We start from the raw sequence: 16,909 nt of genomic DNA, 5'->3' as shown, positions 1-16,909 counted from the left end.
TGTCGCCCCAGATCATAGTGCATTGGGCACCACTTCATTGAAGCTTTCGACTGAGTGATCATGCTACCCAAGTATCAATGGCAAGATACAGCCCACAGTTCCATAAATATGGGTGTTCTGGTCCGGTTGACGACTCCCAACTGCTTAGCAATAGAGAACAACATCTCGAATTAAAAGCGGAGTGGACAAGCTATCGTACGTAGGCACCTACCTACCTCGGTTACCCGAGGCAAGTTCATCCCAGCGGACTCAACATACCAGCCCTTTGTCTAATCAGACGAGACTCTACATAAGCACAACCCCCCACAAGGCAAACTTGAACTTGTACATAGACAGATTACATGCAGCGCAATGCGAGCTTCGATGATCAACGCGTTCCTCTTTCTTTGCTCATGCCAAATCTAAACCTTTCCCCGCTGTCAATCCTGCGCTGAACCTCCCCTCCACCCTCTTTTGTTTACCAAAACCCACCGCATCCAGATCTTACCAAGTGGTCTCATTCATACCGAGCCTTCTCCCGCTCCTCTTCCAACCTCCTCATCCTCTCCTCCTCCCCCTCACGATCATCATCCGCACCACGCCTCGAAACCCTGCGTCGACTGGACTTCCTGGCCCCCGCCTCGTCGTCGCCCCCTCCAACATCCCGGCTTCGCTTGGACCCTGCAGCAGCAGCAGCAGCAGCAGCCAGCCCAGTCAGACTCGCCATGCGTCTTGTCTCGCGGAGCAGGCGCTCCCTGTCGCGTGCTGCACGTTCCGCCGCGTGCGGGTCGGCTGTGTTGCTCGAGGTCGCGGTATTGTTGTGGGCCGGGGTGCTGGCTGTGGGTGTGGCGAGCGAGGAACGGCGGCTGTCGGCTGCTGACGCTGAGGCGGCACCCTTGATTTCGAGGCCGAGGCTGCGGGCACCGCTTGCGGAGGTGCGCGGGGCGGCTGGGGGTTTGATCTCGTTGTCATTGTCGTGGCCGTTAGTATTGTTGGCATTGTTGGCATTGTTGAGGTTGTTGTCGTTGTCCGCGTTGTCGGTGGCGGAAGAGGCGCGTTCATGGGCAGCGGAGCCGGCGGTTGTTGTCTTGTTGCTTCGGTGGTGACGGTCTTTGTCACGGTCTCGCCGGCTCTCCCTGTCTCTGTCTCTGTCGCGGTCCCGGTCCCGGTCACGGTCTCTGTCACGATCTCTATCGCGGTCGCGGTCGCGATCCCGCCGTTCCTTGCGGTCCTTGTCTCGCTCCCGGTCCCGGTCCCTGTCACGATCCCTGTCACGGACACGATCACGATCGCGGTCCCTGTGGCGGTCCCGCTCCCTGTCCCGCGACCTTTCGCGGTCTCGATCTTTATCCCGCTCGCGGTGAGACCGGTGCGATTTGCGCCGGTGATCGTCGCGGTCCTTCTCCCTGTCTCGGTCCCGGCGCTTCTCCGACTCGCGCTCCCGCCGGCTGCTTCGGTGGCTCGACCGCCGCTGAGACTCGTCGCCAACAGGGGATGCAGACCGCGACCGACCGTCCTGCTGCTGCTCGTCCCGGCGGGACTTCGATTCGCGCTCGTCCGCGCCATATGTTGAGTGCTTCCTGCGGTGAGAAGACCTGTGGCCGCGGCGGTCGTCTTCGCTTTCTCGTTCCTCGTACTCGGGCGAGTACGACCGGTGCCGCCTACTGCTGCGCCGGTGATCCCTGCGCTCATGGCTACGACTGCGGCTGCGGCTGCGACTCCTGCTCCTGCTCGACGACCGCTCCCGGTCTCTCGTGCGGTCTCGCTCAGGGTCGCGGTGGCGGTCCCGATCGCTGTAATCGCGCTCCCTGCTCCTATCTCGGTAACGCTCACTGGGGTGTCGGCCGTGCTGCGAGACATGCACAGAACTACTCCGCGACCCGGCGCGGTCAAATTCCTGCCCCGTGGCGCTGGTCGGCGTCGACGGCTTGTCATCATCAACCCAGCCTCTAGCTTGGAGGAGTTTGTAGCTCGTATTGGGCAGTCCGCGCACCATCGCCTTCGGCCCCTTGGGCGCGTTGATGGGCACGTCCGGGTTCGGGCGCGGAGGAGCACCGTCTGCGGCGCCATCGCCCTCACTTGGGCCCTGATTCGCAGTTCCCGGGGCAGCACCGCTTCCTTCAACCTCGCCACCTTGCTTGCCACTCCCTTCCTGCCCGGCGTCATTGCGGAGTGAACGCCCGAATTCGTCGACGCTGGCATCCGCATTGTTCCCATCAGCACTGCCGTTGTAGTCGCTCTGCCCGTTTGGATACGCCTGGCCGTGGTTCGCTTGTTGGTCATTCCAGTTGCCGCCTGCGCCGTACCCGTGCTGGTAGCCTCCGCGGCCAAATCCGTATCCGTAACCACGGCCTCGACCCCTACCGCGGAACCCGTACTGATTCCGGCGATAGTCATTGAACTGGTTCTGGTGGCCATAATTACCTTGATTGAATCCTGTCTGGAAGCCAGAGTTAAACGAGCCAAAATCACCATTGCCCATGCCAGAAGCGCTTGGATGATTGTAATTATCTTGGCCGACATTCCATGATTGCTGTCCGTTCCAGTTATCGGCTTCGCCCCCGTAGCCTCCCATCCCCATATTCATGTTCATGCCGTTCATGCCCATGCCTTGAAAGCCCCCGCTCATGTACATCTGGATCGTCATCGGGTCCATGTTCATGCCTGGCATGCCTGGCATACGTTAGCCATGAGTCTCTTGGAAACAGAAAGAAACCTGGGGACTCACCCATCATCGGAAAATTGCCAAACCCGTTTTGCATGGCCATCATCATCTGCATCTGATCGAGTCCAGGGGCAAACCCAGGCATCGGAAAGGTCCCGCCCACGCCATCAGTAACAGCTCCGCCGGAGCCATCGGGGTTCCCTTGAGGGCCGTCGCCATTCTCATCTCCTTGCTCTGCTTCCTCGGCGTTGCCAGCCTCAACAACCTCCGAAGCTTGTTCTGCTGGGATCAAGTTAGTCGAGGGATCTGCCTCTGGTTCGCCTCCTGCTCCATCGGCGGGTGCCTGCTCCTATCTTATTGTCAGCAAGGGAATGTCTTAGAGGAAGTGAACTGGGCCGTCATACAGCATTATCCACAGCCTTTTCCGCAGTCCCAGCCTCTTCCTGCGCAGGGATTGCTTCCTTGCCTTCTTGGTATTGCGTAGGGGCGGGGGTGGTTTCAAGAACCGGCTCGGCTGCGGATGGCTTTTGTTCTTCGATGGCTTCGGTTCCTTCTCCCTGCGGTGCTGGTTCCGGCAACGCCGGTGCGGCGGCCGAGACGGGACTGGGATCCACGGGTGTGATGGGAGTAGCGGTGTCTTTCGGCCTGTTCGACTCTCGCTTCTTCTCTTCGGTCCGCAGAAACACCTTGATGGTCGTGCGCAGCGCTTTGTGCGGCTTGCAGTCGTCGGCCGACAGCGGTGAATGTTCGCAAACCGGACAGGAGGCGGGTAGGGTCGATTGGCAGTTCTCGCAGATCGCCTGCTCGCAGCACGGCAAGCGGAAGGCGTTGATCGCGAGCTTGCTACAGATGGCGCATCGGAGCTTCGCGGGGATATCGTCCTGTGACAAGGAGCTGAAGTCCCAGTGGTCAGCGAAGCCCCCGAGAATGGTTTCATTGCTGCCTACCTGATGAGCTCGGCCTGCGCTTCCGTGATGGTCAACGATGCAGCCATTTTGCAATGCAGTCCGCGATGACGCGGTCCGCACCCGGGAAAAGGCTCAGTTAAGTGATGTGATTGCGACCATCGAGTACTGCGCAATTGCGGGAAAGTGACGCGAAAAGAGAAAGGCCGCGGCCTCAGGTTGCAACTTCCAGATCGCGGCGGAGTCGATGCTTCCGGTGGAGATTGGAGTTGGCGAAGCTCTCAAGGGCTGTCGTGTTATCAACGTCCGCCCCGTCGAATGTTGGTGGCAGGGTGAAATACTTCCTGTCGCGTTCCTTGCTGTGAAAAAATGGAGTCCGTTGCCGCACGTGCACGGTTGGGTTGAAGTTTTGAAACTGGATCCATCACGGTGTCTAAGTTCATTATTCATACTGTACCATCTTGGCGGACGAGCACACACTAGGGATGGCCGTTGTTGCTGACGTAAATGTAAAGTACTTACGTAAGTTATGGTTAGCTTATGATTACCATCAGAATCAGGATGTTTCTGACGGCTGGGTTATTATTTAGGGCTGTATATGCCAACCTTCACTTCAAATTTTCCACGAAGATTTGACAGGACCTTGGACATCACGCAAAATACATGACCGTGCGAGGTGACTCTCCAGCTTGCCCCGTTAACAATTACTAAGAGGTCTCCATATGAAGGTCATCGCTCTAAAACAAACTACCAGCTACCTTATACAACACGCCGCCAGACTTTCTCCGCGTAGGTCTGCAAATCCTGCACGCTGATCACGATGTCTCTTTCTGTGGGGCTTGGGTCTCGGAGCAAGAGAAGCCTGAACCCCAACACCAATGCACCGCTAGTGACATTGTATGATACCGGGTTTGTGCTGCTATCCCGAGTAATGGAGATGTGCTGCCGGCGTACAGGTTGAAGAGCAGCAGTGTATCGTGTTGTGGTAACCCCCGGACAGGTATCGCGTGGTTCTTCCTCCCACTTTTCCAAAACGATGGCTCGGTGAGTAGAGTCAAACTTGACCAGAAGAACAATCTTGATCTGGTGGTTTGACGCCTGAAACCACCATTGCATGACCCTATGAAGTCCCCCTAGTGTCTGAGAGACACCGGCCTCGATGACCAGTGTTGGCCAATCGTCATCTCCGGCACGTTCCGGATATGGTCCGCCTGTCGAATCACCTTCTCCTGCGTTTCCTCCAGGATGACCTTCTCGATATGTGGTATGCCCAGTTGATTCCCAACTATCGAATAGACCAATTCTGGCCGTCTCTCATGAAACTCTGATACAACTCGAGATGGAGCGCTTCATGCAAGCGGGTGGGGATCGTGATGATGAGGATCTGGGAATTGCTGTTATACTGGCGAAACCGAACCCCACGGAGCGGCCCATCCTCACGGTCGAAGTCAGCGAATTGAGCGGGAGTGATATCTATATCAATACTAGTATCCTTAGTTAGGATAGCGAGTTAAGGAGTAGTTGGACCTGTGACGATGAGGATATCACTAGTGGTAGACTCAATTGTCTCACGGAGATGCTCCACATTGGTAAACCGTATCGTCCGCGGGGCTTCGTCAACTGAAGTAGGAATTTTGGACGTTGAGGGAACTACCGATGAAGCCGACAGAGAAGTTGGTGCAATTGACACCATGCTGTAGTGTGCTCTCAGAAAACGTTGATGCTCGCGGAGGAAGTCTCGTTGTGCAATCGTGCAATTGAATGCAGAACTGTTTGCCTACTGTGCGGGATGTGAAGAAGGCAGAAGTGTGGTTGTGTCTGTGGGAGAAAAGACGATGACTTGGATAGTTTGATTGATGGTATGATGAATTGATTGATCGAACAACCTACGTAGGGGCCCCAGCCCCAACAAGTGATGATGTTCCGGGCTTGCTCTAGTTCCGTTGGTTGAATGATGGATGTTCTGAAGGCCAGAGGTTGCAGGACCACAAGAAACCCAAACTCGGCCCAGTACCTAGGTGGCACCTTCCAACCTACTAGTAGGTTAGTTGTTGGATGATGTAAGAGCTGAGTTCGAAAAACACCCACCAAGCATCACAAGGTACCTAGGTACTAGGTACCTCCGTAGGTTGCTGCGGCATCAGGGACGGCGGCTTTGGGAAGATTATTAAATAGGCTCAGAAATACAAAAGACCAAAACAACTAGTACTCCTGGTTGACCTGCCCAGGCTGCCCATTATGACCGACCGCTCGGATAAACCTTGTAAAAGAAACAGAAACCGGGGAACTCAATAAGCGCTCGAGCCATACCCTCTCCTTGCATCAGCATGCACAACCCGCCTTTGCGTTCGGATCCTGCGGGCCGTTGAGATTCACTCTCTGTTCCTCCGTCCGGCCAGCCGCGTGTGATACGCCAGGGCCACGGGCAGTCTTCAGGGATGTCTCCGGAATGGCATTGGCAATTGCCGTAAACACCTCGGTGACGTTGTAGCCCGTCTTGGCACTTGTCTCGAAGAACAGTAGCCCCTCTTCTTCCGCATACGTCTTGGCTTCCTCGGTCGTGACCTTCCTGGCGTCGCCCGAATCCTCAGACCCCGCGCCATCTGCGTCCCCGCCGCTCCCAGCTCCGTCGTTTGTGAGATCCAGCTTGTTTCCGACGAGTGCGATCACGATCCCGGGGGACGCCTGCCTTTGCAGCTCGGCAACCCAGTGCTTCGCCTTGATGAGAGATGTCGGCTTCGTCAAGTCGTAGACCACCAGAGCAGCTTGTGCATTTCGGTAGTACATTGGCGCTAGTGACGCAAACCGCTCCTGACCTGCTGTATCCCAAATTTCAAACTTGATAGTCCGCGTGGGCAAGTTGCATTTCTGTGTCAAAAAGGCGGCTAGAACGGTTGACCGGTTTAGCAGAGGTACTCTACGGCGGTTCGAGGCGCTGGCGACCTACCTCCTATTGTGGGCTCCTTGTTCTCTTGGAAGTCGTTGTTGACAAAACGAAGGACGAGAGACGACTGCAACAGAGACTCGTCAGCCTGCATGTAGGGCGCCGAGGGAGATTGGGGTGCAACCGACCTTGCCGACAGCAGCTTCACCGAGCAGTACCAGCTTGACGCTGCTGCTCGGTTTCGGAGTATTCGAATCCGCCATTGTGAGTGACTATACGTTGATGCTTCTCACGTTCTCACGGAGGACAAAACTGCGGAAAACGAAGGGTCGTGGGATCTGTTCGTCACTGGGGCAGCGGTTGCGTTGCGTGTGACTGTTCTTGGGAGTGACGTGATAGGCAGACGCTTGGTTTGCCGGATGCATTGCGACGACATCTCGAACCAACCAATGTTGGATTAGCGCCAAATGCAGGCAGGGTATGGGCGCACGGGCCACGACGGGGGCGTTCTTTATTTGATGGACTCGGAACTACCCACAGCAGCCCCACTAAAAAGTTCAGATGTCAAAAGCTCTTTCCCTCATTCTCTGGGAGTGCCTGTCTCCAGAAGTTTCACACTTAACGCTCTCCTGCATTGGACAACAGAGATTTCCAAGTCTCTGAAATGGCTCAAGCTTCTGCAAAAGACGCCAAAGGCGTACCCAATGGCGACGGCGCTGTGCCCAAGAAGGCCTTGTTTGACGACGACTCTGCATCCAGCAGCGAAGAGGACCAGGAAGAAGGCGGGGCCGCCCTCGGCCCTCCTGCTGAACTCAAGATCAACGAGGAATACGCCCGCAGATTTGAGCACAACAAGAAGCGGGAGGAACTCCACAGGCTGCAGGAGAAGTACAAGGCGGCTGGTGGAGAGGACGAAGAGTCTGAGGAGTCGTCTGAGGACGAAACGGAAGATGACGAAGCCGCGCTCATTACCGAAGACCTAGATGCCGAGATCTCGGCTACGCTTCAGGCTATCAGGAACAGGGACCCCAGAATATACGACAGGAACGCCGTCTTCTACAAGCCGTTCGACCCCGATGCTGTGCCGACGAAGAAGAAGGAGGAAAAGCCAATGTTCTTGCGCGACTACCACCGTGAGCGGTACTTGAGCGGCGATGTCGGCGCTGACGACGACAATGCTGCCGATAGCCCAAGGACATACGCGCAGCAGCAGGACGACATCAAGCAGTCCATCCTCTCCGAGATCAACGCGGCCGCCGCTGCTGCCAACGACGACGAAGAGGAGTGGAGTGATGACGATGCCTTCATCAAGCCGGTCAAGAAGGACGACGGTCCCGCAGAAAACGGCGTCCATCCGTCACGAGCGGCCAACGTCAAACTCACCGAGGTCGATGTCGCTAATGCCGACAAGAACCCGGAGGAGTTTCTAAACAAATTCATGGCCTCCAAGGTTTGGGCGGCAGAGGACGGAGATCCCAATTGGCAGGCATTCGAATCCGACGAGGGTGAGGACGCGGACGACTTAGCCGAGGAATTCGAACATGCCTACAATATGCGCTTTGAGGACCCAGCCAAGAGCAACGAGTTTCTGAAGACCTACTCGAGAAACATGGCGGCCGCACGGTCTGCCAGGAAAGAGGAGTTGACGGGCAGGAAGAAGCAGAGGGCGCTCGAGAAGGAGAGGAAGGAAGCGGAGAAGAAGGAGCGCGAGGCGGAACGGGCCCGTCTGCGGCGCCTAAAGATTGACGAGGCCGCGGAGAAGCTCGCCAAGATCAAGAAAGCTGCTGGATTGAAGGGCAAAGCACTCAGCGAGGAGCAATTGATGAAGGTGCTGGAAGATGCCTGGGACAACGACAAGTGGGAGGAGGAGATGAGGAAGCAGTTTGGCGACGACTACTACGCCGAGGCCGATGACATGTCCCTAGACGAGGAGGAAGACGATGAAGAGGAAGAGTCGAAGAAGAAGAAAAAGAAGAAGCCCAAGAAGCCCAAATGGGACGATGACATCGATATCAAGGACATCGTTCCCGATTTCGAGGATGAAGTCAAACCCAACATCACCTTGACCGACGACGAAGCCCAAGCGGCGCAAGCCGAGCAAGACGCATCAGACGACTCGGGCTCGGACCAAGAGCGGCCAGCCAAGAAGCGCAAGACCTCCAAAGACATCAAGAAGGAGCGCATCGAGGCCAAGCGACAAGCCCGCGCGGAGCTTGCCAAGATTGAAGCGCTCGTCGACACCAAGATGGAGCTCGAAAACCCGCGCGCTCTTCAGTCTAGAGGCGGCACAGCTGGCTTCCGCTACCGCGAGACGTCGCCCAACTCTTTCGGCCTCACGGCGCGCGACATCCTGCTTGCACCGTCCGACGCGGCGCTCAACGAGTTCGCGGGCCTCAAGAAGCTGGCCACGTTCCGCGACGCCGAGAAGAAGCGCAAGGACAAGAAGAAGCTGGGCAAGAAGGCCCGGCTGCGGCAGTGGCGGCGCGAGACGTTTGGCAGGGGCTTCGAAGAGACCGGGCCGACCTTTGGGTTTGAGGCGCTGCTCAAGGACGAACAGTCTAGTGGAAGTGGAGCCAATGCCGCGAGGAAGAAGCACACGTCGAGGAAGGATAAGCCTGAGAATGGCGAGGCGGGCGCTAGTAACATCGTTGACGGGGAGAGGAAGAAGAAGAGGAAGAGGTCCAAGAAGGGGAAGAAGGCCGAGAAGGTGGAGGAGTAGGGGCTGTCTCTGTTGGCGTTCAGATGACTACGTTACTTATGCATGCATTGCTTCATTTATTGGCAGGCCTGTATCCATTCAATGGCGTTATATGGACCTTGAGCTACATACAAGTTATCTGGTTGGCCTCGTCTGTATCCCGTACATACCATACCGTAGGGACCCAGATGTATTTAGGGTTTGTGTCCTTGACATCGTCAATTTCACATCCCTAGAGTAACCGTACAGGTCTCGGTAGTCAGTAAATGCATTCATCATTCGACATATTGGTAGACTGTCCAGCCAGTTTGGCCTGTTGAGTCGGCCAGTTCTCGCACTCGCAGATGCCGCACCTAAAAAGAAGGTCACGTAATTACAAAATGTCTACGTCCCACCGCTGCCCATAAAGACGCCAAACCCGAGTCCAGGTAGTTCAGTCCAATCCAGTCCAATCCAGTCCCTGGACCTATGCAGACCTGGCATCCGGACCCGGCACTCTGTCTCTGTAGAAGTGGTGTCCCCGATAGAGAGTATCGCAATGTGTTTTTTTTTGTTTATGTGTGTGTGTGTGTGTGTATGTGCATGAGTATGAGTGATGACCTTGCCCGTTCCACCCAGTAGATACTCCACCAGTTGCGTGTATGTGTGCGCGCGCGCACGTGTGTGTGTGTACGCCTCGTCCTGTCCCAAAACCCCATCCGTATTTCGCCAGGTGCCCGAGAAAAATATCGATCGCTCGCTCAGTTGAATGCGCTCTGTCTCGTGCTGTTATGTTCAGTTGAAACCCCCATTTAAGCCACATGATATGATAACCACCCATCCCAAACAACACCTATATATCACCCTCACGGCACTGTCGATCGCCCAAACCGAGTCAAAATGATCCGTCCAACGTATACAGACTAGAACGATATCCCAACTTATTCCCCTATTCACACACCTCTCATCACCCAATCAACCCCGCGCCTCAAGCAGAACAGCGTAGAAACAGGATTTGGGCAAGGGGACATAGCTTCTTCTTCCATGCCCTCTAGGGTGGCTTTTGAAGGGGCAATATATCGATCACCCAAGAAGAAAACCAAATGAAGCTAGAACGAGAACCGCGATGTCCTCTAACTCTTGGCCCCATGGGTTCTTTATCAACCTGATGGTTTTGATCAATGATGATGCATCCCACCTCCACCACCTCCACCGCCGCCAAACAGATTGGCAAACCCATCCAACCCGCCGCCCAAGCCCCCACCAACCCCCAACGACTCCGGCCCAATCTCAGGCGGCTCCATGTTGAAGGGCATGAACCACGCGGAACTGGGCTCGCCAAACGCAGCGTGCAGCGCCGCGTCCGCCGGGTGCGGGTGGTGTCCGTGTCCGTGTCCGGGGTGCGCGTGCCTGGCGTCGCGACCGTCGGGGCCCGAACCCTCGCCGCCTCCCGGCCAACCTCCACCGGCAAGGCCGCCGAGGCCGTGGTGGTGCGGGTGGTCGACCGCGTGGCCCGACACGCCGTAGGCGCCGAAGACCAGCTGCCGGTCCAGGCGGGACATGCCGTGTGCTGCGGCGAGCGGCATGGCGAAGGGGTCGGGGGAGAAGAAGGAGTGCGATGGCGGATGGTGGTGGTGATGCGGGTGGGCGAAGGCGACGGGGGAGACGGGGGAGAGGGCGGATGCGTGGTAGGGCCCGCCCGGGCCGGCGAGGGGGTTGAAGGAGCCCGGAGGGGCGCCGGTAGTGGGTACGCCGCCGTTGGGGTTGGCGTTGGAGAAGGACCGTTGGTGGAGGCGCGCCGCGTGGAGCTGTTCTGCCGTCGCGCGGGCAAAGTCTGTTTGCAGCGGTTCCAGGCCCTGGTCGGACCCGGCACCACCGCCGCCGCGGGAGCTGATGCTCGGCTTACGGACGATGGACTTGCGCTTGTGTTGGGCGGCGGCGCTGGGCTGGCCTGGACGGGGGGCGCCGTTCGCTGCTGCTACTGCCGCTGCCGCTGCCGCCGCCGCCGCGTTCTCGGCGCTTTGCGGGGAGAGAGTGGTGAAGAACTCCTCGACTGTGTGGAGTTCCGGCTTCTGCTCGAGGACCGCGTCCTCTCCTTTCTCTTTCTTTTTGTAAGCGGCCGGGTCAAGGAAGTCGGACTGCGACACGCCGTGTGGATAGCGGTCAAACCAGTCGCCGTACTGGAAGATCGGCGACGACGCGCTGTCGTTCGCCGGATTGTTCCCTTGCCTTGCGGCGTCGGCGCAGGTGCGGTACTGCTCGCGGAGGTTCTCGGACATGAAGTGGAACATGCCCCAGTACCGCTTCATCTTGGACAGGAACCTGACGTTGGTGGCCAGGTTCCGTTTCGAGGTCGCCTCCATCGCGGGGTTCCCGGAGAAGATGCCGAAGATATGGACAGTGCTCGACAAGAATGCACAATACCCGGTAAACGGCGCGGTAATGAAGTGGGCCTCGGCGTCTTTGAGCAGCTCGGATATCCTGTTCGCGGCCGCGAACGCCTTGGCACCCGCCTTCGTCACGAATGCTTTCGGTACGTCTTGGAGCGAATGCCCGTTGGGCGACGAGACGGCGAACCTGTTCATGAAGAGGATGTTCTGCTGGATCGAGATATGCAGGAAGAGGAACTGGTTCGCCATATTGTCCGTCTCATGCACTTTCAGGTTTTCGGGCGTGTACGCCAGCGACTCGGGCAGCTCGGTCAGGAAGTCCTCGGTCTGCTTCAGGAGCCTGGTGTACTCCGAATCCGGACTCCACATTGGATGGGGATCCAGCTCCTTCCCGCCCTGGTTAAGGTAATTGATGATGCGTCCCCACAAGGCGATCACCTTGATCATCCAGGCTGCGACTCCCATATTGTCCTTGGCTTCACTGGGCCGGTCCTCGGAGATCTGCTCTAGGACCTGTCCGCTGAGCGTCTCGGTGGGGCCTGGGAGGTCATACTGGAAGTTCTTCTCCTTGATGGGCAGCGGGATCTTCAACGTCTCTTCCCGGATGAAGGTCGGCCTGTCCGTCCCTGACGAGTTGAACCGGTCCATCAGGAAGCAGGCCCACATCGTTCGTCTGCGGATTTCGCGGTCGATGAAGCTGAGCTGCGTCTTGCCCGGTATCCGCAGAGGGTCGTGCTCTAGGTCCTTGTGGAGCTGCAGGGCAAAAGCCATGCGGATCGCCTGCCCTCCCAACGACCAACTCCGCCCCCCGTGGCATGTACCAAACTCGTGCAAGCCCAAAATTAGCAGGCAGGTCAGGATAGTGATGTTAGGCCACTCGTATCGTTTCGTCAGGATGTCGCGCGCTACGGATGCCCATTCCTCTCCGCGGAGGAAGTTCGGATTCGTATTGAGCTTCGGGTGATTAGAAAAGCGCGCCGCTATCGCGCAGACGGAGAGCACCAGCACCGGGGGCAGTGTGCCAGCTCTGGTGGGGAGAGGGTATACGGTTAACATGGCTGCCAGTGTGTGTGAAGCCGAGTCATCATGCCGACTTACTTGAGCTTCCTCATATAGCTAGGCTTGTGGAGGAGATGGTAGGCTTGGCCGTAGATGTTCTCAAAAAATACCTCGGCGAGATGCTCTTGGATCTCCTTGGAAGGGAGAGCATCGCCCCCTTCCAGAAGGAGCTTGCTTTCCTCGGCCTCCTGCACAAGAATAGTCGACGGCTTGTTCGGCCCGTCCAGCTTTGACCTCGATGGAGCGCGCGCCCAGTGGTCTAGGTCCGGACCGAAGGCCTCATCAGCGCCGCGCTTCTTCACTGCGGCCTTTCCACCGCCTGGCAGCGTGCCGGGGATCGCGGGTTTGACGACAGCTCGGGTCACGGTCGACGAAATTGCATCCTGCTCCGCTTTCGGCACAATCTTGATGATGCGTTCCTCCATCCGCTTCAACCGCTTATCCAGCATCGCCATGTAGTCCGTCCTAGGGGCGGCCTTGCGGGCCGTGACTTTGTAGACGCAGGGGATGCGCGACCGGAGGCAGTGCTTGCAAGCGGGCTTCTCGCCGGAGCAGCGGATCTTTTTGCGACGGCATGCTATGCAGGCCAGGGGCAACCGCTTGCGCTCTTTGCCTGCCTTGGTTTTCAGTTCGCTCCACGCCGGCGCGGCATCCGATTTCTCCCCTTTCTTCCCACCCAAGTCCGTCCCGTCCGCCATCCCACCAGTTGCCAGGCCAAACTCATCCGACATCGGCTCCTCCAGTGAATTGGCGCCGTTCCCATTGCTGTCCGGCGTCCCATTGTCGGACCCGCCGGGGCTCGGTCGTTGCCCGTTAGCAGGGCCATATCCGGTTTGAACGACGATAGAAGCTACCGAGTCCTGTCGGTCCTGCATCGGCGAGATGGATGTCGGCTGAGGCGTCGCGAACACGTCTGGCCCGTGGTCATCGAAACTGTGTGGCAGGCCACTCATCGGCGAGTCATCGAGCGAGCCCTGGTATGAGAATGGGAAATCGGCAAACTGCGCCGCATCCCCCATGCCGTGGGCGGCTGTAATGCTGTCCAGTGTCTCATTGGCATTTTCCAGCTTGAGATCGGGCTGGGCGAGATGGACTTCGGATTCGCCGGCGCCAGGAGAGAACGCGAGATCGAGGGACGGATAGTTCTTGAGGCCGGTCTGCGTGTCGCTAGGCGGTGACATGGCGAGGCGCCGCTGAGAAGGGGAGGATAGTTTCAGGAGAACTCGAGCCCGGCGGGCACCCGTGACAGGGCAGGCGGCACAGATGATGAGACGGTTCAATACCCTGGCACACGACCAACCCAGGACCTCAGGGTCTTTCTCCACTCAATCCGGCTCAACTCGTGATCAGATTCAGTGTGCCGCATAGGGATAGGACATCATATCTGTCGTGTCCAGCCGCGAAACCGGGTTGAGTGGGAGGCTGCCGGTCGTTGCTACAACTCTAAGGCCGTGGCGATTCTGGTACTTAAGAGATGTTTCCCGGCTGAGGTGGTACCCTAGGTGTCGTCTCCAAAAAGTTGGTGTTTGGGGAAGAGAAATCGGAGAGAGGAGGCGCAACTGGGGTCGGAATCTGCGGCGTCTGGGCGTCCCAAGCGGCCAGGCGGTGGATCATTCGGGAATGGGACTAGCGACTAGCGTCGAGAAGTGTTTTCGCGTGGTTGAGTTGTGGGGTAGCATCCCAGTCACCCCGGTCATCCCCAGAGTCTCTAGCCTGTCTGGGATGAGCGTATCTCACCGTACCGAAATACCGAAATTGTCCGCCTGGCAGTGGCCGCGATGCAGTAGTAGGTACTAGTATGTACAGTACCTGCTGGCCAGAATAAGTTCATCCGCAACGGCGCATGCAGTCGATTTCCAAGCAGCGGGCGGCATGAAGCATCGAAGGCCGGGGGAACAGGGAAAGAAGGCTGGCTTATACTCGGTTGCAATGGGACAGTAGATTGACCATGGGGAGCGTTGGTGAGTTCAGGGGAGTGACGAAGTCTGACGGGCCGACTGCAATCGCAACATATGAGGCTTCCTCGCCCCCCCTCTTCTCAAAATCCCTCCTTGTCGTCTAAACCAATGCAGAAGAACAAGAACAGAGCAAATGGAGACCGAGGATATGCAAGCGCGCTGACGAATCCCCACACAGCATCGCTTCTCTGTGTCTCCCGCAGCAGCCACTCCGGGCCACTCCGGGGCCGCCTCATGCATGCCACCTGCATGCGTCAGACAGCCTTTTGTCACTTTGTGTAGGTAGCTGAGGCAAGCCGCACGCAGCGTCATCCATGGATTGTGATTCGAATCAAGGACGAGGAGTGTTGGTTCGCTCTCCACATCGCCGTCTTGCTGCGCCGCGCACAGGCATTCGACTTTGCGGAGTACATGCCCTCCCGCTGCCTCCATAGAGAAGGCTGAAAGCATCGCCCGAGGCCTGCGAGGTCGCGAGACACTGGGGTCGCTCGTGTGCAACTTGCAGACGCCGGGATGTGACGTGTATGCATGATGGTAAATTCCGAGAATACGCCGGGCGCGTCATATATCTGACAGACTGTCTATCGAGCTTGTAGGTATTTCACGGCGGGATCTGTTCAATTGGCCTTCATCGGATCTTCTCTTCTCTGTTTGCGACATTACTTGTTGTCAATGCTAATAAATGGCTCCCCAGTGCTGCTGCTGAGATTGCTGCGTCGTGTGTTTCATTGCGACATCGCAGCGCGAAGCTCCGGTGGGTTACGCGGGTATCGTTTCGCCGATCATCGATCGTCTGGTGGCGGAACGACATCTGGGGTTTATTAGCTCCGGCTGACAAACCTGCCCATGTCAGCAGCTCACCCGTAACAGCTAAATGTGTTTTGCTTGACCTGAGAGCCTGGAAGTCAGTACATACATACAGACGGCAACCCAACCGTGACGCCATGATTGATGTTCTAAAGCAGTACAGCGCGCGAAGTTGACGGGGAAAATGTCCGTATCCTGAATAAGGCAGGTGCAGGCGACTTGCCCGTTTATAGGAAATTCCAGGTTTGGTAAGTGCTCCACCGGGCGAATTTCATGTAAGTACGGCATCCAATCCCGTCGAGGACGTTTACACTAGGTACCTCGAGATTTCATCGCCCGAGCACGCCCCGCTTTGCCGGACTTCACTGCGTACGACTCAACAATGGAGAACATCAAGCAACCCACACGTTATGTGTACATATCGACATTTTTAGGTCTCCGGACGATACTAGTCGATTACTCTCTGACTACCTAAGGTACTTCACCTTACGTAGGTGCCCATCTGTATCCTGACCGAGCGAGATTGGCAGCTTCTCCTCGGCGCTTCTGATCTACTAGTACTCTAAAGACACCGACCGACAGCCTCGATGTCCACTTACGCCATAGATTTTCATCATCTGCTGCTGAGAAGGTCGTTGTCATGCTGGTGTATGGTCAGCAACACTTCTGCTGTGTGACCCCGACCCCGGCTGTACTCGATGCACGGCTCGTTTCGATCCGTCCGACATTACCAGCTTCCCGATTTCGCATATTGCCCTTGTCTATCCGACAATTACCCGCTTCGGATGGAAGGGAGATGTAGACCTGGTATATAGTGTACCCAGCTTCCATGCATGATTACACAGCTTTTGCTTCATCAACTCTCCATGCGTTGGCCGACGCTGTCCAAGTAAAGCAGGCTTGAGCAACGCCCATAGCTCCGGCCGAGAAGGGTTACCCCAGACTAGGTAGGTCGTCAAGGACGGTTAGACCTCCCAACGGTTGAATCGGCAGCCCCCACCCCACGAAAATGCGACCCTACACCTCAACGTGTATACTAAACCGACATGCTAGGTACCCATCCTGGATCCCGTATCAACCAGAGCGGACGGTGAAAGATGATAGAATTAAAGTCTTAACAAGCCGCACTAACCTCATCTCAAGGAGACACCCACAGACTGTCTCATCATACGCTCTAGAGCAAACCATACCTTAGTTAGCATAACTGTGATGAGGAAGCATTCCTCTGGCAACGGTTATTGCTTTCGACCCCAATGGTTACCACGTCAGGCTATCCGTCATCGATACTGGTCCCCAGCCAACACAGCCCGCAGTCCACTTTGCGCAAAGCAACCTCGAATGGGCCACACAGCTCCTGTCAGAGCTTCTTTACAGTCCGTACAATCTACATGATCCAACGAGGACCTCTCGCTCCGAGATGCAGCAAGCTCTCGCCTCACATATGCCTTCTGCCCGCCAACCTGGATAGTGTCTCGAAGCCAGACGTCAGAAGCATGCCAGTTCTGATTCGAGGGTACAAAGCCTGAAGCCGCCCTCGTGATGGAGATTTGATATCCCAAACATGTCCCGCTATGACCATGCCGTT

At 56.9% G+C, this 16,909-nt stretch overlaps 6 protein-coding genes across 6 annotated transcripts; 1 reads left to right on the top strand and 5 right to left on the bottom strand.

Moving 5' to 3' along the window:
* Positions 1–89: 89 nt before the first annotated feature.
* Positions 90–4,033, bottom strand: B0T15DRAFT_286937 (uncharacterized protein). The gene is made up of 4 exons (XM_062863654.1): positions 3,592–4,033; positions 3,049–3,538; positions 2,708–2,993; positions 90–2,652 (listed from the first exon to the last, which is right to left on the bottom strand). The coding sequence occupies exons 1-4, from the start codon at positions 3,636–3,638 to the stop codon at positions 497–499; spliced, it is 2,979 nt and encodes a 992-aa protein (XP_062717714.1). The 5' UTR covers positions 3,639–4,033; the 3' UTR covers positions 90–496.
* A 235-nt stretch (positions 4,034–4,268) lies between these two features.
* On the bottom strand, positions 4,269–4,862 carry B0T15DRAFT_286910 (uncharacterized protein). Its single transcript, XM_062863652.1, has one exon. It carries the CDS (start codon positions 4,663–4,665, stop codon positions 4,309–4,311), a length of 357 nt encoding a protein of 118 aa, XP_062717713.1. The 5' UTR covers positions 4,666–4,862; the 3' UTR covers positions 4,269–4,308.
* Positions 4,750–5,418, bottom strand: B0T15DRAFT_286927 (uncharacterized protein). Its single transcript, XM_062863653.1, has 2 exons — positions 5,077–5,418; positions 4,750–5,022 (listed from the first exon to the last, which is right to left on the bottom strand). Exons 1-2 carry the CDS (start codon positions 5,240–5,242, stop codon positions 4,835–4,837), a joined length of 354 nt encoding a protein of 117 aa, XP_062717712.1. The 5' UTR covers positions 5,243–5,418; the 3' UTR covers positions 4,750–4,834.
* A 146-nt stretch (positions 5,419–5,564) lies between these two features.
* On the bottom strand, positions 5,565–6,855 carry B0T15DRAFT_541508 (ras family-domain-containing protein). The gene is made up of 3 exons (XM_062869861.1): positions 6,622–6,855; positions 6,497–6,560; positions 5,565–6,434 (listed from the first exon to the last, which is right to left on the bottom strand). Exons 1-3 carry the CDS (start codon positions 6,694–6,696, stop codon positions 5,872–5,874), a joined length of 702 nt encoding a protein of 233 aa, XP_062717711.1. The 5' UTR covers positions 6,697–6,855; the 3' UTR covers positions 5,565–5,871.
* A 141-nt stretch (positions 6,856–6,996) lies between these two features.
* Positions 6,997–9,375, top strand: B0T15DRAFT_286845 (KRI1-like family C-terminal-domain-containing protein). The gene has a single exon (XM_062863650.1). The coding sequence runs from the start codon at positions 7,098–7,100 to the stop codon at positions 9,150–9,152; it is 2,055 nt and encodes a 684-aa protein (XP_062717710.1). The 5' UTR covers positions 6,997–7,097; the 3' UTR covers positions 9,153–9,375.
* Positions 9,376–10,119: 744 nt separating this feature from the next.
* B0T15DRAFT_286852 (fungal-specific transcription factor domain-containing protein) lies at positions 10,120–13,959 on the bottom strand. The gene is made up of 2 exons (XM_062863651.1): positions 12,599–13,959; positions 10,120–12,527 (listed from the first exon to the last, which is right to left on the bottom strand). The coding sequence occupies exons 1-2, from the start codon at positions 13,738–13,740 to the stop codon at positions 10,289–10,291; spliced, it is 3,381 nt and encodes a 1,126-aa protein (XP_062717709.1). The 5' UTR covers positions 13,741–13,959; the 3' UTR covers positions 10,120–10,288.
* Positions 13,960–16,909: the final 2,950 nt, after the last annotated feature.

The sequence above is a fragment of the Chaetomium strumarium genome (genome assembly GCF_033439665.1).
Source record: "Chaetomium strumarium strain CBS 333.67 chromosome Unknown B0T15scaffold_7, whole genome shotgun sequence".
Taxonomy (NCBI): domain Eukaryota; kingdom Fungi; phylum Ascomycota; class Sordariomycetes; order Sordariales; family Chaetomiaceae; genus Chaetomium; species Chaetomium strumarium.
The sequence above is the reverse complement of the archived record's forward strand: the minus strand, read 5'-3'. Positions and strand labels throughout refer to the sequence as shown.

Bases quoted from the DNA above. Each gene is read 5' to 3' on its own strand.
- B0T15DRAFT_286937 (XM_062863654.1), bottom strand. From the start codon at position 3,638: ATGGCTGCATCGTTGACCATCACGGAAGCGCAGGCCGAGCTCATCAG. The intron at 3,539-3,591 runs GTAGGCAGCAAT...CTGGGACTTCAG, and splicing joins GCGCAGGCCGAGCTCATCAG to CTCCTTGTCACAGGACGATA. The intron at 2,653-2,707 runs GTGAGTCCCCAG...AACGTATGCCAG, and splicing joins TGGCAATTTTCCGATGATGG to GCATGCCAGGCATGAACATG.
- B0T15DRAFT_286910 (XM_062863652.1), bottom strand. From the start codon at position 4,665: ATGCAATGGTGGTTTCAGGCGTCAAACCACCAGATCAAGATTGTTCTT.
- B0T15DRAFT_286927 (XM_062863653.1), bottom strand. From the start codon at position 5,242: ATGGTGTCAATTGCACCAACTTCTCTGTCGGCTTCATCGGTAGTTCCC. The intron at 5,023-5,076 runs GTCCAACTACTC...GTATTGATATAG, and splicing joins TGATATCCTCATCGTCACAG to ATATCACTCCCGCTCAATTC.
- B0T15DRAFT_541508 (XM_062869861.1), bottom strand. From the start codon at position 6,696: ATGGCGGATTCGAATACTCCGAAACCGAGCAGCAGCGTCAAGCTGGTA. The intron at 6,561-6,621 runs GTCGGTTGCACC...TCTCTGTTGCAG, and splicing joins GTGAAGCTGCTGTCGGCAAG to TCGTCTCTCGTCCTTCGTTT. The intron at 6,435-6,496 runs GTAGGTCGCCAG...CAACCGTTCTAG, and splicing joins CAAGGAGCCCACAATAGGAG to CCGCCTTTTTGACACAGAAA.
- B0T15DRAFT_286845 (XM_062863650.1), top strand. From the start codon at position 7,098: ATGGCTCAAGCTTCTGCAAAAGACGCCAAAGGCGTACCCAATGGCGAC.
- B0T15DRAFT_286852 (XM_062863651.1), bottom strand. From the start codon at position 13,740: ATGTCACCGCCTAGCGACACGCAGACCGGCCTCAAGAACTATCCGTCC. The intron at 12,528-12,598 runs GTAAGTCGGCAT...TCTCCCCACCAG, and splicing joins AGCTATATGAGGAAGCTCAA to AGCTGGCACACTGCCCCCGG.